The sequence below is a fragment of the Rutilus rutilus genome (genome assembly GCF_951802725.1).
Source record: "Rutilus rutilus genome assembly, chromosome: 2".
In the NCBI taxonomy this organism is placed as follows: domain Eukaryota; kingdom Metazoa; phylum Chordata; class Actinopteri; order Cypriniformes; family Leuciscidae; genus Rutilus; species Rutilus rutilus.
In genome coordinates this window covers 20,877,308-20,902,742 of record NC_140210.1, presented here as the reverse complement: position 1 = coordinate 20,902,742, position 25,435 = coordinate 20,877,308, and the positions used below count along the sequence as shown (strand labels likewise).

The 25,435-nt window shown below is 37.9% G+C and overlaps 1 protein-coding gene and 1 pseudogene across 2 annotated transcripts in view; both read right to left on the bottom strand.

The window, feature by feature from the left end:
* Nucleotides 1-2,314: 2,314 nt before the first annotated feature.
* Nucleotides 2,315-11,697, bottom strand: LOC311279211 (calcium-responsive transcription factor-like; annotated as a pseudogene). Its single transcript has 8 exons — nt 11,693-11,697; nt 10,782-10,863; nt 10,337-10,525; nt 4,250-4,311; nt 3,712-4,203; nt 3,540-3,603; nt 3,250-3,350; nt 2,315-2,598 (listed from the first exon to the last, which is right to left on the bottom strand). The product of its transcript is annotated as a calcium-responsive transcription factor-like (transcript).
* A 3,429-nt stretch (nt 11,698-15,126) lies between these two features.
* LOC311286126 (calcium-responsive transcription factor-like) overlaps nt 15,127-25,435 on the bottom strand; it is a 28,542-nt gene continuing 18,233 nt past the window's right edge. Inside the window, exons 2-6 of the mRNA XM_084402176.1 lie at nt 17,948-18,570; nt 17,787-17,850; nt 16,534-16,845; nt 16,259-16,431; nt 15,127-15,237 (exon numbers count right to left, since the gene is read on the bottom strand). Of these exons, the coding sequence (XP_084258302.1) occupies nt 16,394-16,431; nt 16,534-16,845; nt 17,787-17,850; nt 17,948-18,544 (1,011 nt within the window). The 5' untranslated portion in view covers nt 18,545-18,570 and the 3' untranslated portion in view covers nt 15,127-15,237; nt 16,259-16,393. The remainder of the gene's footprint in view (nt 15,238-16,258; nt 16,432-16,533; nt 16,846-17,786; nt 17,851-17,947; nt 18,571-25,435) is intronic.

Here is a 25,435-nt window from a genome sequence, read left to right as displayed (position 1 = left end):
ATTTTGTATTTGTATTTTAAATACATTTCCATGCATTTATGCCCATCTCTGTACATAGAGGAATAAATGAAGATGATAATGGTAATTGGAGAAGCATAATACATGTAACATAGAGCTCATGCTGCTCTAATTGACTTACTGCTGATATCAATGTTGTTTACATTTAAATGATCCTTAACATTCTATGTCAGTCCAGTAGATTAAAAATCAACACAACTGTTTCTGAAGCCTTGAAGCCTGAACGCACTTGCTGCAAGCTCTTCACAAAACAATCTGGTAAGTCTTAGTGATTTTTCCACAGTCTGAAGTTCTTCTTGATTCATTATCATGGAGCAGCGTCGGTCACGAAGAAGCAGGGCTCCTCCCACACGCCTGAGGGGATTGTTTGAGGGCGTCTCTTCCAGTCCAGAGACTCCGGACCCTTGTGAGCTTCCACAGCTGGCAGCTGTAACGTTGGTCAGGTCAGATCACACTTACAGCTGCATCTCTGCCAAAGCTCGAAGACGAAGACCCAAGGGTTTGGAAGAACGCTACTTGAAGAACGCTGCTGTCCTTCCTGACATCCGTCCATTAGACTCAGTTCCATCAGTGGACGTGCGTCAGCAGGATGAGCCCATCTCCATCCACGGCTACAGCGTAGAGGCCTACCAGGACATCTACCGCTCTGTGGTGGAGCCCATGCTGAAGACGCCCAGTGGTCGGCAGCGTCCCTACAGCCTTGAACTTGGACGGAAGATCAAGCAGCGACTGTGGGAGGCACTCAACCGCCCTTCATTGGTGGAGACGGAGCATCCTGATGGACGTGTCGGGATCACCGAGAGCTTCTCCACAACCAGCAGAAGCTTAGCTCCTCGAATCGACGTGGACATCAGTGAAGAGCCCCTGCCTGAGGAACCCCGAAGAAAGAAGCCCAGACACTGAGTCATCACTGTGTCACATGGAGGCCGGAGTATCACACAGCGGGACCTGTATAAATACTGTTTATAGTTAACTTACAGAGTAAGTTTATAGTTTTATGAGTAAGTTTTATTTTGTAGAGTAAATTTAGAGTTTTATGAGTAACGTTAAGTTTTATTTTCTAGAGGTGTTTTGCACATTGTTGTGAGGTTGTCAGGATGTTTTTGGTGATTGTCAAAGCATTGATAGGCTGTTCATAGGTTGTTCTAAGTGGTTTTTAGCGTTTTGCTACACGGTTGTTGGGATGTTTTGGATGGTGTCCTGTGTGTTGACATGCGTTTGCCATGGTTTTTTGCGCGGTTGTTAGCGTGTTACTTTGCGGTTGCTGGACTCTTCTGAGTGGTTTTTCATGCGTTATGTGGTTGTCAGGATGTTTAGAGTAGCCTAGTTGGTTGATATGCGGTTGCTTTTAAGCAGTTACTGCAGGTTAGGGAAGGATAGGGTCCCTCACACGGTTTGCAGCTTGACGTGCTGTGAGGGCTTGTGTGCATCAGTGATGCTGAGGGCTACGCCACTGGTACTTCACAACTACTGCTAGGGTCACCCATAGTGGACAGGTCTCAGCTGAGATGCCAGACGAAGACAAACCTGGACAGCAGAAGATTGACCTGATGTTCCTGGCAGAAGATCACTGTCTTGTTACATCGACAACAACATCAGCGGTACCTGAATGGAAGAAAATTCATGATTCACGAAAAACTGATTATTTGTGGAAGTCATCAATGGATCAATGGAAGCAACCGATCGAACAGAACAAGGTAAAACTGATTATTTGTGGAAGTCATCAATGGATCAATGGAAAATTCATGATTCAAGAAAAACTGATTATTTGTGGAAGTCATCAATGGATCAATGGAAGCAACCGATCGAACAGAACAAGGTAAAACAGATTATTTGTGGAAGTCATCAGTGGATCAATGGAAGCAACCGATCGAACAGAACAAGGTAAAACAGATTATTTGTGGAAGTCATCAGTGGATCAATGGAAGCAACCGATCGAACAGAACAAGGTAAAACAGCTTAATATTAGCAAAGGCTGCATTCTTTCTTCAGCATTTTTGTAAAAGCATTCGGCCATTTAAATCAGAGGAATCAGAATAATATAATTTCTTACATTCTTGTATATGTATGATAAATATGAAATAATTATCTTCTAAATTCAGGCACACGATCATGTAAATACAGGCAAGCAGAGAAAATGATTCAAATACAACAATTACTATTCACAGGTAAACACTATCACAGTAATCTGAACTTCATAAACAGACACTGTTCTTCTTCTACTTTTCTTCTGTTTTGTCCTTGAAAAAAATCGTCATGCCTTAACATAGCTTGAATGTAACTCTACACCCTTGCCTCATTTAGTATAGTATATCTCTAACAAGATCTGTGTGATACCACCTTCAGCTCCGGCATTAGTCACTGAGTTCACACTCACCAGCTGGCTCATGCCGAGCAGGGTCAGGGGGTCACACAGAGATATGCTTTCACCAGCACTGCCACTTGACTGGAGGAGCTGGGACGGACTCAGCAGAACAGGCTGTGGTGGTGCAGGGCTGGACAGCTCTGGGGCTTCTGGTGGTGGTGGGGGTGTAGGTTTGGCAGTGTCTTCAACTGGACACAAGGCTGTATCTGGATGGCCTATCAGACAAGAGGAGAGCACTCTTAAAGGATAAGTTTGCCAACCAGCTTTGTCCCAGGCAACAGGGAACATTCTCACAAATGAAGCCAGGCAAGTTTTTATGAACAAACATTCTTCCATTAACGTTAATAGAACATTTGTTCAAAGTTATATGTTTTTAAATAATGTTCTCAAAACTTTAGCACAAAAACAATGTTTTTTCTGAAACATTTTAGTTGGATGTTTATCTAACATTTTTTTAAATGTTACAACTTGTTTCAGAATGTTCAGAGAACATTCAAAAGTAACCTTCACATAATGTTTGCAAAATTATAAAATTGAATGTTCCCTTAACGTTCACATTAACCAACATAAGTTTATAAAATGTTTAAAACTAGAGGTTTTGAAAGCCATGAAATAATGTTTTCATAAGTTAATGGGAACATTAACAAAAAGTTCAAAACAAAAATGTATAAAAAATTATTACATAATCAGGTTTTCAAACATTTAATTTGAATGTTTTTTTTGTTTCTTCAATTATACTATCAGAACAGTTGATCACCCTGAAACTTTTTACATTTATACAGAAATTAAAAACTTTAAAAAATAATACATTAATTTAATGAATGAATAGATCCATATAAAAAATGATCATTTCAGGACAGGGTCACCTGGAGATGTGCAAAGATCTTGGGCTGCAGTGAGGTGAGAGAGCTGAAGAGCTGCACAGCCTCTGGAGAAAGAGTGTCACTCTCTTCCTTCTGAGAGGACACTGTCAATATAACAGCAGGACACTAGATTCTGTGGCAGGGTAAACAATGCTTATACTTGGACTACAGGTATGTGCTTTCTTTTTGAGGCAGGACCTTTCCTCTACTCTCTAAATTGTGTTGAATGATTCCAAGATTATTGTTTTAATAATGTATGTCGGATTTCAAACAATATTTCAACGGTATTTTACCATCCACAGTAGCAGGAGTCAGGGTCAAAGTCTCTGGAAGCAGGTTATTCGCCTCTGCTTTCCACTGCAACAACAACAACAAAAACATAAAAATAAATGCTTACTGCAGAAAATGGTTGGCATATTTGTGCTCACCAATCTAATGCTTTACAAACATGTTTTCTGTTCACACCTCTGTATCTGAGGTAGCCAGTGGTCCCGCCGTCAGCTGAAGAGCTTTCTGAGCCTCATGGATGTGGTTCTTGATGTCATTGACAGTGGGAAAGTAACACAGATTGAGTCTCTCAGGCACTTCCTCTGACTTGAACATCTCATGTTCCACAAACCTCCTGCCAGGGCGTTCACAAAGCAACGGTAAATATTTTTCCAGCAAATAAAACAAAGGTCATACCTGAGCTGCTTGCGGACAGTGTAAACTTGGTTATGACCTTGTGCTACCAACTCACAGATCTTCTCTGCCACGAGCGGGTGTAGTAGAGAGGGTAGGGACGCCCCATCCTCCATCGTGACATCCTGCATGGCTTCACTGTCCAGCTCCTCTGTCTCTTCATCTTCATTTTGTTCTTCCTCTGCAAAGCAGATCTGCTCTGGAAGTGGAGGCAGGTTTGCAGTGTCCACGTCATGGTACAGGTGGGCTTTCTCTGTAGGGAGCTGGGTGTAATACCTGTCTTGGCTTTGTAGAGTATGTTTTGATTCGTTTCTTGCTCTGCTTAGGTTGAACGCCCTTTCCTCCGTGGACCAAACTGGCATTCCATCACGATGGCTCTGCTCCCTTAAAACCATATTAAAGATTAAGATAAAATGACTTTGTGTGCATATTGTAAAACCATTACATTATCTGCAACAACAGCATTCAATCAAGGCTTAAGAACAAGGCATGTCCCGCCTCGACGTGCAACTTGCTATTGCAAGCATTCTCATTCTAGAAACAATTTGATTGAACAAAAATCTGGACAAATCAGTATGGAAGCTTGTTTACGCCATAGAATAAAAAAGGGTAATAGGGTAATTATCTCGCAATTCTGATTTTTTTTCTCAGAACTGTGTGATATAAACTCGCAGTTGTGAAATATAATGTCAGAAATGTAAAATAAAAGTAAAAAAATAAATAAAAGTCAGACTTTTCTCAGAATTGCAAGTTTATATCTTGCAATTCTGACTTTATTTCTCGTAATCGCAAGTTTATAACTGTGAGATAAAACGTCGCAATTATCTCTTAAATTGTTTTATTCCATAATGATTTGATCTGTTCCCCCCCCACCCCAAAAAAAGATCAACACTGTACATTTTAAATTCACATACAATGCTTTTTAAATGTTTGGGGTTGGTAAGATTTTTTTAATTGGAATTGGAAATTGGAATTGGAAATTGTTTTATTTGAAACAGGGACAATGCACAAATAAACATTAAACTTGTTAAACAAGAGAATATGTCTTGGGCCAGGTTATAGCAACAATTGTTAATTTCCACCTGTAGTCCCTGGGCAGGTATGACACATATTTGAAAAATAACAATTTTAAAATAGAAATTTCACAGGATTATGGACAAAATAATGTCCATTGTAATTACAAACAGGTTTGCAAAAAACAGAAACCAGGGAGGCCATCAGCCCATTTACTCTCTGTCTCCTCCCTCTCCAGCAAACACACTTAAACAATTCAGTAGCATCTTAGGCACATTAAAGTACAATCCAACTCTAGACTCATTCACACACACACACACACACACACACACACACACACACACACACACACACACACACAGGTATACTATCTCAAAGATGTGTGCAAACTTGCTTACTTAGCAGCCAACTCTTTGTCAAACATGAGAAAGTGTGAGAATCTGTACATAAGATATGTTCTGTAGGAAGGGTATTCCACTGCCTCATGGCTACACATGAGAAGGAGGAACTCCCAAATTGGGAAGCTACACTCCCCTTCTAGTTGTTCGCACAGTTTTTTCGGAGCAGAGTGTTACAAACTTTTTCAGAGGGGGGGCAGTAGCACTATATATGATTTTATGTAGCAAAGACACATTTGAGTGTTTTATTAGATTATCAAGACTAAGTATATCATATTTGACGAGTATTTGACAGTGATGATAATAACGTGTTTTTTTGTCATGGATATTGAGACAGTTTTTATACAAAGATTCTAAAGGTTTTATGACTGTTTTACATGCCTGAGACCAGGATGTAATGCAGTACAAAAGGTGGGGGATGATCATTGCATTTAAATAAGTACTGGATGCTTCAGAGGTGAGAGAGTTTCTTATGTATCTAAAATTTACAAAATTAAATTTCAATTTGTTGCACAATTTTTTAACATGACCTTTAAAACTAAGTGTCGAATCTAGAGTTACCCCCAAATATTTAAATGTATCTACATGTTTTATATGTTGGCCATTTACTAAAATTTCCGGATAAGTTTTAAGTATAAACTGGTTTGTAAAAAACATAGTTACAGTTTTTTCAACATTTAATGTGAGGCATGAGTCATGCAACCAGTCACTGACCTTGCTCATGACACTTGATAATTTTTTGGCTACGTCTGTTGCACTTCTCCCATGGGTATATAATACTGTGCCATCAGCATACATAACAATATTTATGCCCTTGCAGACCGAAGGCAGGTCATTAATATATAAGCAAAACAACAGTGGCCCTAGAATTGACCCCTGTGGTACTCCCATAGTAGAGACAAGAGACGTAGACAATGTGCCATTTATTTGCACACATTGCTTTCGATTTATCAAGTAGGATTTTATCCAATTTTGGACATTTGTGGAAATGTCGTATTTGGCCAGTTTGTGTATCAGTACCTCATGGTTAACTGTATCAAAGGCTTTGCGTAAATCTAAGAAGACTGCTCCCACCACTCCTCCTTGATCTAAGCTAATTTTAATCTCCTCAAGGAAGTAGCAACATGCAGTTTCAGTGGAATGTTTTTTTTCTGAAACCAAATTGCATAGGATGGAAAAAGGACTTAGAGTCCAAATGTGCTATTAGTTGTTCTGCCACAACCTTTTCGATTACCTTTGATGCAGCTGGGAGAATACTGATGGGTCGATAGTTAGAGACCACTTGAGTATCCCCAGATTTATGGACAGGGCAGGCTTAAATACACTGGGAAAAATATTTTCATTAAAAGACTTGTTTATAATCATCACTAGAGGTATCATAATAGATGTCTTGTGTTGTTTAAGAAAAGCTGTATCACAACCATATATATCTTTAGCTTTACTATTGGATAGAAGTGAAATTACATTTTCAACTTTCTCTTTGTTGATTAAGGAAAACTTGAAAGCAGAATCATTACAGGTTAAAACTTGTGTGTGTTGAATTTTTGGTAAACTTAGACTCAATTCTCGTACCGAATTTATAAAATAATCATTAAAACATTCCGCAATAATCTGGTCATCATCCTGGACACAGCCATCCACCATGAGTTTTAAATGTTTAGTTGCTGATTTTTCCCTTCCAAGTAATTTATCAATGCTCCTCCATAACTTTTTAGAGTTTCCTTTTGCTTCACTAATAACATTGAGGAAGAAATTTGCTCTAGCCTTTCTTAGTTGTTGTGTAACTTTATTTCTTAAACTTTTAAAAATTAGATGATCAGTATTTAATTTTGATTTTAAAAACTTTTTCAAAGAAGCATTGCGTTTTTTCATTAATTCCCATAGATTTGTGTTAAACCAGGGTAGATTATATTTTTTATTTGTTTTCTTGCCCCTTTTCCTGGTGTACTTTAATATAATGCCTTTAATGGTCGACATTAAATCAGCACAGGCTGGCTCACAGGGCATACTACCAAAGGTGTTTTGCCAGTTTATTTGCTTTATTTCATTTTCAATGAAGGCCATGTCCTTTGGGGCAATAAAAAGCATGGATTTCCCCTTCATTGAGTTCTGATTTTTAAAGCGTGTTTTTGACACGTTTTCTGGAGACCAGAGTAAGATTATGATCTGATAACCCAGTGATGAGGTTATAAATCTTTCTAATTCTATCTGGTTTATTTGTGAAAATTAAGTCTAAAAGCGTTTGGGAAGACTTTGTTATTCTTGTGGGCTTATGGATCATCTGCGTTTTGAAAAGTTCTGAAAAGTTATTCTTGTGGGCTTATGGATCATCTGCGTTTTGAAAAGTTCTGAAAAGTTTTGGCAATATCTTTAAGCTTTTTCCTACGTGTTTTATCTTGCCAGTTTAAGTTAAAATCACCCATAAGAATGACTTCCATTTTTCCATATTGTTTAAGTATAACATTTAGGCAATCATAAAATTCTTTTGTGGCAGTAGGAGGGCGGTAGACTGCAAAGACAGCAAAATACATTTGGGGGGATAGTGTAAGTTTTACCCCCACGCATTCCAAATTATTTTCCGGAAAGACTATTTGCTGACTTTGAATGCTGTCTTTCACATATATCAGGACTTCGCCCCCTTTCCCTTTCCTTCTGTCCCGTCTTTAAACATTATACCCTGGAATATTAAAAACAGATAAAGGGGTTGTTGGGGTTAACCAAGTCTCAGTGAGGCATAAATAATCAATGTTTGAGTCCGTCAGTAGATGTTCAAGTTGTTCGGTCTTTGAGATAATCCAGGACCTGTACTCTTCCAGAGTGAGGAAGAGAGCAGGTAAAATCATCACAGACTCCACTCACCCTGGACATCCCCTGTTTGAACTGTTACCGTCAGGACGGCGACACAGATCACTGGCCACAAGAACTTCCAGGCACAGGAACAGTTTCTTTCCACAGGCCATTTCCCTTCTGAACACTTAACATGCCCCCCAAAGCATATGCCTGTAAGTGCAATACTCCCACTGTCTAGTGCAATAAACTCAGGTGATATTTATATCTATATTATTCATACTACTCAAAATACTGTAAATATGTTTATAATCTGTAACATGCGCTAGACTCCCACTGTCTAGTGTAATATTCTCTAATTCAGGTGATATTTATATTATTCATACTACTCAAAATACTGTAAATATGTTCATAATCTGTAAATGTTATTCAGACTAAACCCAACTGTGACCCTACTTTTTTACTTTTATACTATTTTTATTTATTTTTTATATATTTTCATTCTTAGAATTTGTATTACTATGTTCTTGTTGTATTTGTATTTGTATATGTGCACTGGAAGCTTCAGTACCAAGAAAAATTCCTTGTGGGTGCAAGCACACTTGGCAATAAAGCTCTTTCTGATTCTGATTCTGATTCTGATAATACTACGTACATTCAGATGCACCAAAAATGCCTTTCAGCTTCGTTTTTGCGTCCCACAACACGCTCGCATGATTTACAGTTTCCTAAAAGATTAATAAGTCTCTGAAGCTCACCAAGTCTGCTTTTTTTAATCAAAAATATAGTAAAAACAGTAACATTGAAATATTCAAAATTATTTCAATTCAAATTAACTGTCTTCTGTTCAAATATGTTTGAATTCCTGTAATGACAAGAACTCATTCTGTCATCATTCTAATGCTGATTTAGCTGACCAATGTTGCTGCTTAATCTTTATGAATGCCTTTACTGTCATTTTATATTTATTTAATGCATCCTACTGAATAAAAGTATTTCTTTCTTTCAAACAAATCGTATCTGCTAAAGTTTAATTTGCCAATATACCACTAGCATTCAGATGCCCCCAAATTTACAGACATCGATTAAAATTCCAATTTTGAATTATAGTCAAAACACAGTTCAGGCATTAAATTATTAAAGTTATATATATAATAACATTAAAGTTATTATGATTCTTTAGGGTCTAAATTAAAAGTTTGTAATACACTTGAATTAAAAATTCTCATTAGTATTGTAAGAAAACACTCATTTTACCTGGTCAAAACCAGCTGTTTTCAGCACGCCATTTAAGTGCATGTGTCTTTAAATGATGCTTTGCTCACCCCGCCCCTCTGTTCTGTGCGTACATCGCTTGTAATAACACAATAACCATAACGCGTTGTTCATTATAAACTTGGGATTATGAATTATATTGAGAACGTTGAACATAGAAAAAATGCCGTAATGTACCCTGAGTGTAAACAGCCGCATTCATCGTGAAGTGTGCTAGCGATTTGCAAAGATTAATATAAAGGTTAATAAAACGTTACACTCACTTCTTCTTCTGGAGGTGCAGCAGGAACACGAATAGTTGGTACCGATCCTTTTGTCAGGAGCAGCTTCTTAGCAAAACCAGCTTTATACTGACCTCGTTTGTAAAGCAGTCTGGTGAGAAATGATTCGCGCAAACATGAAAGCATTGACGTTGATCGTGGGGAATATTCCCTTCAAAAACAAACTCAGCCACTGCGTCTTCAGCGGTTCGGATTTAGGAACATCAAAATGACTGCTGTGTTCGTTATTACACCCAAGAACAAAACACCACAATCGCTTAGACGCCATTCTGCTCCAGCGTATCAACAATGTCCGCGCGGACTATGATTGACAGCTCGCTCGGGGCGGGTCTGTGTTGAAACGCTGCTGTCAATTAACTATCGTGGGAGGGGCGTCCGACCGTGTGACATCACACGGTCAGACGGCTCGATTTGAGACAGTGGAAAACATATAAGGAGATTAAAAAAAGACCACTGGTTGGATTTTTATCATTATATGATGGTTGTGTACAGGCACTGCCAACACACATTTCAGTACAATCAACTTGTAAAAGTGCATGTACCATTATATGTCCCCTTTAAGACTTAAATAAGGGTATCTCACATAAAGTCACACCACAGATCCCACACATAAAGTCACACCACAGATCCCACAAGCAAAAAGGGCCATATTACCTGGATTAACAAAGGAATGCCATCGTAGGGCACATACTGTGATTTCCACATGAGTCTGGTGGTAGGTTTAGCCGGTGAGGGTGATTGGCGGGTGCCAAACACAGCGTGAGTCTGCTGCTTGTGTAGAAGCAGAACGGCCTCAAGCTCTGCCTCTGTGTTACAGTAACCACGGTACGATTCTCCGATCTTCTGTTCCTCGTGAAACAATCACACAGAAAAAAGACTCCCCAAGCCACATTAGCTTGACATCATCAGATTGTATTTCTGCAAATGGATCTGTTTGACAGAGGGTTCTACGCACAATAGAAAAAGTACAATGCATTTAGGCTATTTCCATGCATATTACACTATTTTAAGTTATTATTTAAATTTTTATAAGTGAAAGTTTTGTCCAAAAAAAAACAACCAAAAAACATTTTTTTCATCCATTTTCTACTGGCCAAACCTCACACCCACGCAGTCTTAGAGCCCAGTTTGGTGCCCCTGGTGGTAATGGCTTCGCTGGAGGCTCAAATACATCAGGAGAACTGAAAGAAATGAGAAAACATTTCAATAAAACTGTCAATAATTTAAGATACACTTAAACTCCAGGAATGGGGCATGGCCTGAAGCAGTTTTCTTGTTGTTCAAGCAAGGGATAAATTGAAACAGAACAGGAGTTTAATTGGGTGGTTTGTTTGTTAACCCATTCCATAAGCATATGAATGCTTTTTACTAATCCAGTACATATTTTCCAGCTCCATATTTGTGCAAGACTTGTAAAATCTGTGTTCAGATAAGTGTTTTTCAACATTTAAAACAAATCGGCTGTTCAAAAAATAAGAAAGAAAAGCATGTAGTTTATAATAAATAAATAAAAGGTAATAAAAAGCAACAAACACAATAGTGCAGATAAACTATGGGTGCCGTCATTGTCTTTTGTGGATGTGATGATTGACTGCTGTCTTTTCTCCACAAAGATTCCTATTTAACAGAACAGAAAGAAATGGCAGAACCGGACAGCAACCAATTTCCTTCATTATTCTTTTCATTTTTTGTTTATTTTAATAGTTCTATTTCATTTCTTCATTATTAGATGTTAACTACTCTATTATATATGCATACAGATACACATACACACACACTCACCAGCCACTTTATTAGAGGACATTTGAGTGTATTGAACTGATGATCTGAGATGATTTGAGCTTTGTGACATTGTGCATTATCCTGCTGGAAGTATCCATCAGAAGATGGGTGCACTGTGGTCATAAAGGGATGGACATGGTCAGCAACAATACTCAGGTAGGCTGTGGCATTTAAACAATGCACACTTGGTACTAAGGGACCCAAAGTGTGCTAAGAAAATACCCTCACACCATTACGTGCATTCAGAGATGCTCTTCTGCAGACCTTGGTTGTAACAAGTGGTTATTTAAGTTGCTGTTGCCTTTCAAAAGTGCTGATATAAGTCATATGACATCTGAAATGATGAGAGCAATCCAGCAGATTTCCACATGTGGCAGATTGTTCACCTATTAGAGAAAACTGCACATAACTGAAATACTAGCTGTAAGCGCTGGTGTGGTGAGGGTTACTGGATGAACCCAAAAGAATCCCAGCACATCTTTGAGTGTGTCCTCCTCAGCCAAGCCAAGCAGCTTTAACAGGGTGAAATAGGAGAAAAGCCAGGGACGGGAAATATCCACACAACCAACCAAATGCTTCTTCACAGGCCGCACTCCAATAAAACCGGCTTGTGCTCTATAGTCTGTGGAGGCAGGAAAAGCCACCAGAGCAGTTGAGCACTGAACAAAATAAGACACTTTAGTGAACAAAAGAAATGAGTCAATGCAAGAATGGTATGTTCACTTTAAAGATGAATTTCAACACACCTATTCATTCATGAACCCAGTTCCTAACAGTGATGCTGGCCTTAACAAACACCACTACACATAAAGATGAGTAATATATATATATATATAATATATACATACATGTGTATATATACAGGGATGGGCAGTATTTCAGATACATGTATTTAAAATGCGTATTTGAAATACAAAATACTATTTTGTATTTTAAAGCCTTTGGAAAAAATCTAATTTAATTTGTATTTAAATACATTTAAGATGAGTATTTTTGTATTTTCAAAATACATAAAATATGCCAGTCAACCTATTTATCAGGGTAATGATTTTGTGCATCAACTAGTTCAGACATTCACTAGCTCAACATTGGATCAGCAATTTCTTTATATATATATATATATATATATATATATATATATATATATATTTATATATATATATAAGGTGAGAATGTCATGATCAATTCTACTTGTTGATTAAAGTTAAAATAGTGCATTATTCACTTCAGTTGATATGAAAGAATAAAAGAAAAAATAGTTGATTTTTGTCAAAGGTGTTTAAAGCATTACTGCATGTTAGGGCTGGGTGAGATGACACTACATATCATAGCGATGATATTAAGTTTGAATTGATGGAACTTTTTCTAAATCGTTTACATAGATGGGCCTATTTGTGGGGTAAGCAAATTTATCCGTGCAGCTTTTAGTGGGCAGGAATTATTGGAACGTTGGAGTGGAAAAAGAAGCACTGATGAATGATACTCCACAAAAATCTTAAGCTTTTAGTTTTATTGTACATAAAAAATAATAATCAAAAAGGGGTAAATAGTGTCAAATGAATCTAAATTAATTCTAATTTTAAATTTTAGATACACTTTCTAATTTTAATAAACTTATGGAAACAAATAAACTTTACATAAAATTACTTAAAAAGCACTGGACTACCTGCAAAAAAAAAGAAAAGAAAAATGAAATTCAGTTTATGCTGTGGAATCAAAACTGATATTGAGAATTGTGAAACCATGATATTGTTACTGTGAAGTAAAATTGAGATTTTGGTCATATCGCCCATCCATAATATTTGCTAGATAGCAGAAAAGGTTCCCACAGTTTTACATACAGTATGAATTTTTTAATAGTGTTCACCACAAGTAATAGACTACATTGTAACCAGAAATAAGTATATAAATGGCTGCTATTTTGCATAAATTTATGTAATTGCCAGAAAGAAAGAAAGAAAGAAAGAAAGAAAGAAAGAAAGAAAGGGCAGAGATGTGGTTAGGAATGAAAAGTCAGTAGGCCTATGTAGTTTCTTCATTCACTGTGGCCTATACCTGCACTGGATGGCCAATGTCACGTGTATGTTGTGTATTTTCAAAATACAAAATACTGTATTTGTATTTAAAAACATTTTTTTTCACGCAGTATTTTGTGTATTTTAAATACATTTCCATGCATTTATGCCCATCTCTGTACATAGAGGAATAAATGAAGATGATAATGGTAATTGGAGAAGCATAATACATGTAACATAGAGCTCATGCTGCTCTAATTGACTTACTGCTGATATCAATGTTGTTTACATTTAAATGATCCTTAACATTCTATGTCAGTCCAGTAGATTAAAAATCAACACAACTGTTTCTGAAGCCTTGAAGCCTGAACGCACTTGCTGCAAGCTCTTCACAAAACAATCTGGTAAGTCTTAGTGATTTTTCCACAGTCTTTGAAGTTCTTCTTGATTCATTATCATGGAGCAGCGTCGGTCACGAAGAAGCAGGGCTCCTCCCACACGCCTGAGGGGATTGGTTGAGGGCGTCTCTTCCAGTCCAGAGACTCCGGACCCTTGTGAGCTTCCACAGCTGGCAGCTGTAACGTTGGTCAGGTCAGATCACACTTACAGCTGCATCTCTGCCAAAGCTCGAAGACGAAGACCCAAGGGGTTGGAAGAACGCTACTTGAAGAACGCTGCTGTCCTTCCTGACATCCGTCCATTAGACTCAGTTCCATCAGTGGACGTGCGTCAGCAGGATGAGCCCATCTCCATCCACGGCTACAGCGTAGAGGCCTACCAGGACATCTACCGCTCTGTGGTGGAGCCCATGCTGAAGACGCCCAGTGGTCGGCAGCGTCCCTACAGCCTTGAACTTGGACGGAAGATCAAGCAGCGACTGTGGGAGGCACTCAACCGCCCTTCATTGGTGGAGACGGAGCATCCTGATGGACGTGTCGGGATCACCGAGAGCTTCTCCACAACCAGCAGAAGCTTAGCTCCTCGAATCGACGTGGACATCAGTGAAGAGCCCCTGCCTGAGGAACCCCGAAGAAAGAAGCCCAGACACTGAGTCATCACTGTGTCACATGGAGGCCGGAGTATCACACCGCGGGACCTGTATGTAAATACTGTATATAGTTAACTTACAGAGTAAGTTTATAGTTCTATGAGTAAGTTTTATTTTGTAGAGTAAATTTAGAGTTTTATGAGTAACGTTAAGTTTTATTTTCTAGAGGTGTTTTGCACATTGTTGTGAGGTTGTCAGGATGTTTTTGGTGATTGTCAAAGCATTGATAGGCTGTTCATAGGTTGTTCTAAGTGGTTTTTAGCGTTTTGCTACACGGTTGTTGGGATGTTTTGGATGGTTTCCTGTGTGTTGACATGCGTTTGACAAGGTTTTTTGCGCGGTTGTTAGCGTGTTACTTTGCGGTTGCTGGACTCTTCTGAGTGGTTTTTCATGCGTTGTTATGTGGTTGTCAGGATGTTTAGAGTAGCCTAGTTGGTTGATATGCGGTTGCTTTTAAGCAGTTACTGCAGGTTAGGGAAGGATAGGGTCCCTCACACGGTTTGCAGCTTGACGTGCTGTGAGGGCTTGTGTGCATCAGTGATGCTGAGGGCTACGCCACTGGTACTTCACAACTACTGCTAGGGTCACCCATAGTGGACAGGTCTCAGCTGAGATGCCAGACGAAGACAAACCTGGACAGCAGAAGATTGACCTGATGTTCCTGGCAGAAGATCACTGTCTTGTTACATCGACAACAACATCAGCGGTACCTGAATGGAAGAAAATTCATGATTATTTGTGGAAGTCATCAATGGATCAATGGAAGCAACCGATCGAACAGAACAAGGTAAAACAGTTTATTTGTGGAAGTCATCAGTGGATCAATGGAAGCAACCGATCGAACAGAACAAGGTAAAACAGTTTAATATTAGCAAAGGCTGCATTCTTTCTTCAGCATTTTTGTAAAAGCATTCGGCCATTTAAATCAGAGGAATCAGAATAATATAATTTCTTACATTCTTGTATATGTATGATAAATAGGAAATAATTCTCTTCTAAATTCAGGCACACGATCATGTAAATACAGGCAAGCAGAGAAAATGATTCAAATACAACAATTACTATTCACAGGTAAACACTATCAGAGTAATCTGAACTTCATAAACAGACACTGTTCTTCTTCTACTTTTCTTCTGTTTTGTCCTTGAAAAAAATCGTCATGCCTTAACATAGCTTGAATGTAACTCTACACCCTTGCCTCATTTAGTATACCAGTTCTATGAATATGCAAACTAACCAGCTCAGAGATCCACTCATTGACAATCACATGTTGATCTGATTGGTTACAAGGTAGTTTGTGACATCATAAACACCAGCGATTTCAAACCTTGTCTTTGTTTCACTGCAGTTTTAAGGAGAAAATACTCAGCAGTGTTGCTGACTTATGAATTTGCACATGGTTTGTCTTAAAGCATATTAAAAACACCACATAGACATAAACAACATTAAAAACTTATCCATTATAGGCTTCTATTCAAAGGGTAGAAATACCTGCAGAAATACTCATAAGATATTCTTGTAAAAAGTTGTGAAATAGTTTTTTGTGTGAATAGAATGCAACAGAAAACATTTAGCTTTAAATATTTAATTTTGATCTCATTCATACTTTTGAGAAATTGTTTTTTCTCTCCAGTCACCACTGTAATAAATTAAAATAGCAATAATGGGAAATGGAAACAAATAATATTACAAATCAATATTGCATGAGTTCATGTTATCATAATACTGTACCTGAAACAATGAATCAGTCCTCCGTTGGTCAAAGAGCTCAATCGTCAATCGCTGTTGTCACAGAAATGGACATTTGTTTTCTTTTCTCGTTGTTGTATTTCTGACTGCCGACACATCCATAGATTTCCCACTCTCCTATTTAACTGAAGTGTCGTCTGCTGAGGGAGTCAAAGCTGAACAATAAGAACAAACAAAAGGTTTATATGTTATTTTCATGATTCTAATTGGTTAAATTTAGATTTTTTTTTTCTTTTTCTGTGGTGCCATGTACTTACCTATGCTTGCAGGGTCCACAATCTGGACTGGAATGGCCTGTCCGTCCTCTAACAAGATCTGTGTGATGCCACCTTCAGCTCCGGCATTAGTCACTGAGTTCACACTCACCAGCTGGCTCATGCCGAGCAGAGTCAGGGGGTCACACAGAGATATGCTTTCACCAGCACTGCCACTTGACTGGAGGAACTGGGACGGACTCAGCAGAACAGGCTGTGGTGGTGCAGGGCTGGACAGCTCTGGGGCTTCTGGTGGTGGTGGGGGTGTAGGTTTGGCAGTGTCTTCAACTGGACACAAGGCTGTATCTGGATGGCCTATCAGACAAGAGGAGAGCACTCTTAAAGGATAAGTTTGCCAACCAGCTTTGTCCCAGGCAACAGGGAACATTCTCGCAAATGAAGCCAGGCAAGTTTTTATGAACAAACATTCTTCCATTAACGTTAATAGAACATTTGTTCAAAGTTATATGTTTTTAAATAATGTTCTCAAAACTTTAGCACAAAAACAATGTTTTTTCTGAAACATTTTAGTTGGATGTTTATCTAATTTTTTTTTAAATGTTACAATTTGTTTCAGAATGTTCAGAGAGCATTCAAAAGTAACCTTCACATAATGTTTGCAAAATTATAAAATTGAATGTTCCCTTAACCTTCACATTAACCAACATAAGTTTTTAAAATGTTTAAAACTAGAGGTTTTGAAAGCCATGAAATAACGTTTTCATAAGTTAATGGGAACATTAACAAAAAGTTCAAAACAAAAATGTATAAAAAATTATTACATAATCAGGTTTTCAAACATTTAATTTGAGTGGTTTTTTTGTTTCTTCAATTATACTATCAGAACAGTTGATCACCCTGAAACTTTTTACATTTATACAGAAATTAAAAACTTAAAAAAATAATGCATTAATTTAATGAAAGAATAGATCCATATAAAAAATGATCATTTCAGGACAGGGTCACCTGGAGATGTGCAAAGATCTTGGGCTGCAGTGAGGTGAGAGAGCTGAAGAGCTGCACAGCCTCTGGAGAAAGAGTGTCACTCTCTTCCTTCTGAGAGGACACTGTCAATATAACAGCAGGACACTAGATTCTGTGGCAGGGTAAACAATGCTTATACTTGGACTACAGGTATGTGCTTTCTTTTTGAGGCAGGACCTTTCCTCTACTCTCTAAATTGTGTTGAATGATTCCAAGATTATTGTTTTAATAATGTATGTTGGATTTCAAACAATATTTCAACGGTATTTTACCATCCACAGTAGCAGGAGTCAGGGTCAAAGTCTCTGGACGCAGGTTATTAGCCTCTGCTTTCCACTGCAACAACAACAACAAAAACATAAAAATAAATGCTTACTGCAGAAAATGGTTGGCATATTTGTGCTCACCAATCTAACATGTTTTCTGTTCACACCTCTGTATCTGAGGTAGCCAGTGGTCCCGCCGTCAGCTGAAGAGCTTTCTGAGCCTCATGGATGTGGTTCTTGATGTCATTGACAGTGGGAAAGTAACACAGATTGAGTCTCTCAGGCACTTCCTCTGACTTGAATATCTCATGTTCCACAAACCTCCTGCCAGGGCGTTCACAAAGCAACGGTAAATATTTTTCCAGCAAATAAAACAAAGGAGATTTGAAACCATCTGAGTCACACCTGAGCTGCTTGCGGACAGTGTAAACTTGGTTATGACCTTGTGCTGCCAACTCACAGATCTTCTCTGCCACGAGCGGGTGTAGTAGAGAGGGTAGGGACGCCCCATCCTCCATCGTGACATCCTGCATGGCTTCACTGTCCAGCTCCTCTGTCTCTTCATCTTCATTTTGTTCTTCCTCTGCAAAGCAGATCTGCTCTGGAAGTGGAGGCAGGTTTGCAGTGTCCACGTCATGGTACAGGTGGGCTTTCTCTGTAGGGAGCTGGGTGTAATAACTGTCTTGGCTTTGTAGAGTATGTTTTGATTCGTTTCTTGCTCTGCTTAGGTTGAACGCCCTTTCCTCCGTGGACCAAACTGGCATTCCATCACGATGGCTCTGAGCGCTCCCTTAAAACCATATTAAAGATTAAGATAAAATGACTTTGTGTGCATATTGTAAAACCATTACATTATCTGCAACAACAGCATTCAATCAAGGCTTAAGAACAAGGCATGTCCCGCCTCGACATGCAACTTGCTATTGCAAGCATTCTCATTCTAGAAACAATTTGATTGAACAAAAATCTGGACAAATCAGTATGGAAGCTTGTTTACGCCATAGAATAAAAAAGGGTAATAGGGTAATTATCTCGCAATTCTGACTTTTTTTCTCAGAACTGTGTGATATAAACTCGCAGTTGCGAAATATAATGTCAGAAATGTAAAATAAAAGTAAAAAAATAAATACAAGTCAGACTTTTCTCAGAATTGCAAGTTTATATCTTGCAATTCTGACTTTATTTCTCGTAATCGCAAGTTTATAACTGTGAGATAAAACGTCGCAATTATCTCTTAAATTGTTTTATTCCATAATGATTTGATCTGTTCCCCCCCCCCACCCCCAAAAAAGATCAACACTGTACATTTTAAATTCACATACAATGCTTTTTAAATGTTTGGGGTTGGTAAGATTTTTTTAATTGGAATTGGAAATTGGAATTGGAAATTGTTTTATTTGAAACAGGGACAATGCACAAATAAACATTAAACTTGTTAAACAAGAGAATATGTCTTGGGCCAGGTTATAGCAACAATTGTTAATTTCCACCTGTAGTCCCTGGGCAGGTATGACACATATTTGAAAAATAACAATTTTAAAATAGAAATTTCACAGGATTATGGATAAAATAATGTCCATTGTAATTACAAACAGGTTTGCAAAAAACAGAAACCAGGGAGGCCATCAGCCCATTTACTCTCTGTCTCCTCCCTCTCCAGCAAACACACTTAAACAATTCAGTAGCATCTTAGGCACATTAAAGTACAATCCAACTCTAGACTCATTCACACACACACACACACACACACACACACACACACACACACACACACACACACACACACACACACACACACACAGGTATACTATCTCAAAGATGTGTGCAAACTTGCTTACTTAGCAACCAACTCTTTGTCAAACATGAGAAAGTGTGAGAATCTGTACATAAGATATGTTCTGTAGGAAGGGTATTCCACTGCCTCATGGCTACACATGAGAAGGAGGAACTCCCAAATTGGGAAGCTACACTCCCCTTCTAGTTGTTCGCACAGTTTTTTCGGAGCAGAGTGTTACAAACTTTTTCAGAGGGGGGGCAGTAGCACTATATATGATTTTATGTAGCAAAGACACATTTGAGTGTTTTATTAGATTATCAAGACTAAGTATATCATATTTGACGAGTATTTGACAGTGATGATAATAACGTGTTTTTTTGTCATGGATATTGAGACAGTTTTTATACAAAGATTCTAAAGGTTTTATGACTGTTTTACATGCCTGAGACCAGGATGTAATGCAGTACAAAAGGTGGGGGATGATCATTGCATTTAAATAAGTACTGGATGCTTCAGAGGTGAGAGAGTTTCTTATGTATCTAAAATTTACAAAATTAAATTTCAATTTGTTGCACAATTTTTTAACATGACCTTTAAAACTAAGTGTCGAATCTAGAGTTACCCCCAAATATTTAAATGTATCTACATGTTTTATATGTTGGCCATTTACTAAAATTTCCGGATAAGTTTTAAGTATAAACTGGTTTGTAAAAAACATAGTTACAGTTTTTTCAACATTTAATGTGAGGCATGAGTCATGCAACCAGTCACTGACCTTGCTCATGACACTTGATAATTTTTTGGCTACGTCTGTTGCACTTCTCCCATGGGTATATAATACTGTGCCATCAGCATACATAACAATATTTATGTCCTTGCAGACCGAAGGCAGGTCATTAATATATAAGCAAAACAACAGTGGCCCTAGAATTGACCCCTGTGGTACTCCCATAGTAGAGACAAGAGACGTAGACAATGTGCCATTTATTTGCACACATTGCTTTCGATTTATCAAGTAGGATTTTATCCAATTTTGGACATTTGTGGAAATGTCGTATTTGGCCAGTTTGTGTATCAGTACCTCATGGTTAACTGTATCAAAGGCTTTGCGTAAATCTAAGAAGATTGCTCCCACCACTCCTCCTTGATCTAAGCTAATTTTAATCTCCTCAAGGAAGTAGCAACATGCAGTTTCAGTGGAATGTTTTTTTCTGAAACCAAATTGCATAGGATGGAAAAAGGACTTAGAGTCCAAATGTGCTATTAGTTGTTCTGCCACAACCTTTTCGATTACCTTTGATGCAGCTGGGAGAATACTGATGGGTCGATAGTTAGAGACCACTTGAGTATCCCCAGATTTATGGACAGGGGTGACAATGGCAGGCTTAAATACACTGGGAAAAATATTTTCATTAAAAGACTTGTTTATAATCATCACTAGAGGTATCATAATAGATGTCTTGTGTTGTTTAAGAAAAGCTGTATCACAACCATATATATCTTTAGCTTTACTATTAGATAGAAGTGAAATTACATTTTCAACTTTCTCTTTGTTGATTAAGGAAAACTTGAAAGCAGAATCATTACAGGTTAAAACTTGTGTGTGTTGAATTTTTGGTAAACTTAGACTCAATTCTCGTACCGAATTTATAAAATAATAATTTTAAAACATTCCGCAATAATCTGGTCATCATAATAATAATTATAATTATAATTATAATAATTAATTATAATAATTTGTTACATTTATATAGCGCTTTTTCTGAGACCTCAAAGCGCTTTACATAGAAGGGGGGAATCTCCTCAACCACCACCAATGTGCAGCATCCACTTGGATGATGCGACGGCAGCCATATTGCGCCAGAACGCCCACCACACACCAGCTTACTGGTGGAGAGGAGACAGTGATGAAGCCAATCAGTATATGGGGATGATTAGGAGGCCATGATGGACAGAGGCCAAGGGGCAAATTTGGCCAGGATGCCGGGGTTACACCCCTACTCTTTTTCGAAGGACATCCTGGGATTTTTAATGACCACAGAGAGTCAGGACCTCGGTTTTACGTCTCATCCGAAGGACGGGATCATCCTGGACACAGCCATCCACCATGAGTTTTAAATGTTTAGTTGCTGATTTTTCCCTTCCAAGTAATTTATCAATGCTCTGCCATAACTTTTTTGAGTTTCCTTTTGCTTCACTAATAACATTGAGGAAGAAATTTGCTCTAGCCTTTCTAAGTTGTTGTGTAACTTTATTTCTTAAACTTTTAAAAATTAGATGATCAGTATTTAATTTTGATTTTAAAAACTTTTTCAAAGAAGCATCGCGTTTTTTCATTAATTCCCATAGATTTGTGTTAAACCAGGGTAGATTATATTTTTTATTTGTTTTCTTGCCCCTTTTCCTGGTGTACTTTAATATAATGCCTTTAATGGTCGACATTAAATCAGCACAGGCTGGCTCACAGCGCATACTACCAATGTTGTCATGCCAGTTTATTTGCTTTATTTCATTTTCAATTGAGTTCTGATTTTTAAAGCGTGTTTTTGACACGTTTTCTGGAGACCAGAGTAAGATTATGATCTGATAACCCAGTTAAATCTTTCTATAAATCTTTCTAATTCTATCTGGTTTATTTGTGAAAATTAAGTCTAAAAGCGTTTGGGAAGACTTTGTTATTCTTGTGGGCTTATGGATCATCTGCGTCATCTGAAAAGTTTTGGCAATATCTTTAAGCTTTTTCCTACGCGTTTTATCTTGCCAGTTTAAGTTAAAATCACCCATAAGAATGACTTCCATTTTTCCATATTGTTTAAGTATAACATTTAGGCAATCATAAAATTCTTTTGTGGCAGTAGGAGGGCGGTAGACTGCAAAGACAGCAAAATACATTTGGGGGGATAGTGTAAGTTTTACCCCCACGCATTCCAAATTATTTTCCGGAAAGACTATTTGCTGACTTTGAATGCTGTCTTTCACATATATCAGGACTTCGCCCCCTTTCCCTTTCCTTCTGTCCCGTCTATAAACATTATACCCTGGAATATTAAAAACAGATAAAGGGGTTGTTGGGGTTAACCAAGTCTCAGTGAGGCATAAATAATCAATGTTTGAGTCCGTCAGTAGATGTTCAAGTTGTTCGGTCTTTGAGATAATACTACGTACATTCAGATGCACCAAAAATGCCTTTCAGCTTCGTTTTTGCGTCCCACAACACGCTCGCATGATTTACAGTTTCCTAAAAGATTAATAAGTCTCTGAAGCTCACCAAGTCTGCTTTTTTTAATCAAAAATATAGTAAAAACAGTAACATTGAAATATTCAAAATTATTTCAATTCAAATTAACTGTCTTCTGTTCAAATATGTTTGAATTCCTGTAATGACAAGAACTCATTCTGTCATCATTCTAATGCTGATTTAGCTGACCAATGTTGCTGCTTAATCTTTATGAATGCCTTTACTGTCATTTTATATTTATTTAATGCATCCTACTGAATAAAAGTATTTCTTTCTTTCAAACAAATCGTATCTGCTAAAGTTTCATTTGCCAATATACCACTAGCATTCAGATGCCCCCAAATTTAGACATCGATTAAAATTCCAATTTTGAATTATAGTCAAAACACAGTTCAGGCATTAATTTATTAAAGTTATATATATAATAACATTAAAGTTATTATGATTCTTTAGGGTCTAAATGAAAAGTTTGTAATACACTTGAATTAAAAATTCTCATTAGTATTGTAAGAAAACACTCATTTTACCTGGTCAAAACCAGCTGTTTTCAGCACGCCATTTAAGTGCATGTGTCTTTAAATGATGCTTTGCTCACCCCGCCCCTCTGTTCTGTGTGTACACCGCTTGTAATAACACAATAACCATAACGCGTTGTTCATTATAAACTTGGGATTATGAATTATATTGAGAACGTTGAACATAGAAAAAATGCCGTAATGTACCCTGAGTGTAAACAGCCGCATTCATCGTGAAGCGTGCTAGCGATTTGCAAAGATTAATATAAAGGTTAATAAAACGTTACACTCACTTCTTCTTCTGGAGGTGCAGCAGGAACACGAATAGTTGGTACCGATCCTTTTTTCAGGAGCAGCTTCTTAGCAAAACCAGCTTTATACTGACCTCGTTTGTAAAGCAGTCTGGTGAGAAATGATTCGCGCAAACATGAAAGCATTGACGTTGATCGTGGGGAATATTCCCTTCAAAAACAAACTCAGCCACTGCGTCTTCAGCGGTTCGGATTTAGGAACATCAAAATGACTGCTGTGTTCGTTATTACACCCAAGAACAGAACACCACAATCGCTTAGACGCCATTCTGCTCCAGCGTATCAACAATGTCCGCGCGGACTATGATTGACAGCTCGCTCGGGGCGGGTCTGTGTTGAAACGCTGCTGTCAATTAACTATCGTGGGAGGGGCGTCCGACCGTGTGACATCACATGGTCAGACGGCTCGATTTGAGACAGGGGAAAACATATAAGGAGATTAAAAAAAGACCACTGGTTGGATTTTTATCATTATATGATGGTTGTGTACAGGCACTGCCAACACACATTTCAGTACAATCAACTTGTAAAAGTGCATGTACAATTATATGTCCCCTTTAAGACTTAAATAAGGGTATCTCACATAAAGTCACACCACAGATCCCACAAGCAAAAAGGGCCATATTACCTGGATTAACAAAGGGAATGCCATCGTAGGGCACATACTGTGATTTCCACATGAGTCTGGTGGTAGGTTTAGCCGGTGAGGGTGATTGGCGGGTGCCAAACACAGCGTGAGTCTGCTGCTTGTGTAGAAGCAGAACGGCCTCAAGCTCTGCCTCTGTGTTACAGTAACCACGGTACGATTCTCCGATCTTCTGTTCCTCGTGAAACAATCACACAGAAAAAAGACTCCCCAAGCCACATTAGCTTGACATCATCAGATTGTGTTTCTGTAAATGGATCTGTTTGACAGAGGGTTCTACGCACAATAGAAAAAGTACAATGCATTTAGGCTATTTCCATGCATATTACACTATTTTAAGTTATTATTTACATTTTTATAAGTGAAAGTTTTGTCCAAAAAAAAACATTTTTTTCATCCATTTTCTACTGGACAAACCTCACACCCACGCAATATTGGTGCCCCTGGTGGTAATGGCTTCGCTGGAGGCTCAAATACATCAGGAGAACTGAAAGAAATGAGAAAACATTTCAATAAAACTGTCAATAATTTAAGATACACTTAAACTCCAGGAATGGGGCATGGCCTGAAGCAGTTTTCTTGTTGTTCAAGCAAGGGATAAATTGAGCCAGAACAGGAGTTTGATTGGGTGGTTTGTTTGTTAACCCATTCCATAAGCATATGAATGCTTTTTACTAATCCAGTACATATTTTCCAGCTCCATATTTGTGCAAGACTTGTAAAATCTGTGTTCAGATAAGTGTTTTTCAACATTTAAAACAAATCGGCTGTTCAAAAAATAAGAAAGAAAAGCATGTAGTTTATAATAAATAAAAAAATGGTAATAAAAAGCAACAAACACAATAGTGCAGATAAACATCATTGTCTTTTGTGGATGTGATGATTGACTGCTGTCTTTTCTCCACAAAGATTCCTATTTAACAGAACAGAAAGAAATGGCAGGACCGGACAGCAACCAATTTCCTTCATTATTCTTTTCATTTTTTGTTTATTTTATTAGTTCTATTTCATTTCTTCATTATTAGATGTTAACTACTCTATTATATATGCATACAGATACACATACACACACACTCACCAGCCACTTTATTAGAGGACATTTGAGTATATTGAACTGATGATCTGAGATGATTTGAGCTTTGTGACATTGTGCATTATCCTGCTGGAA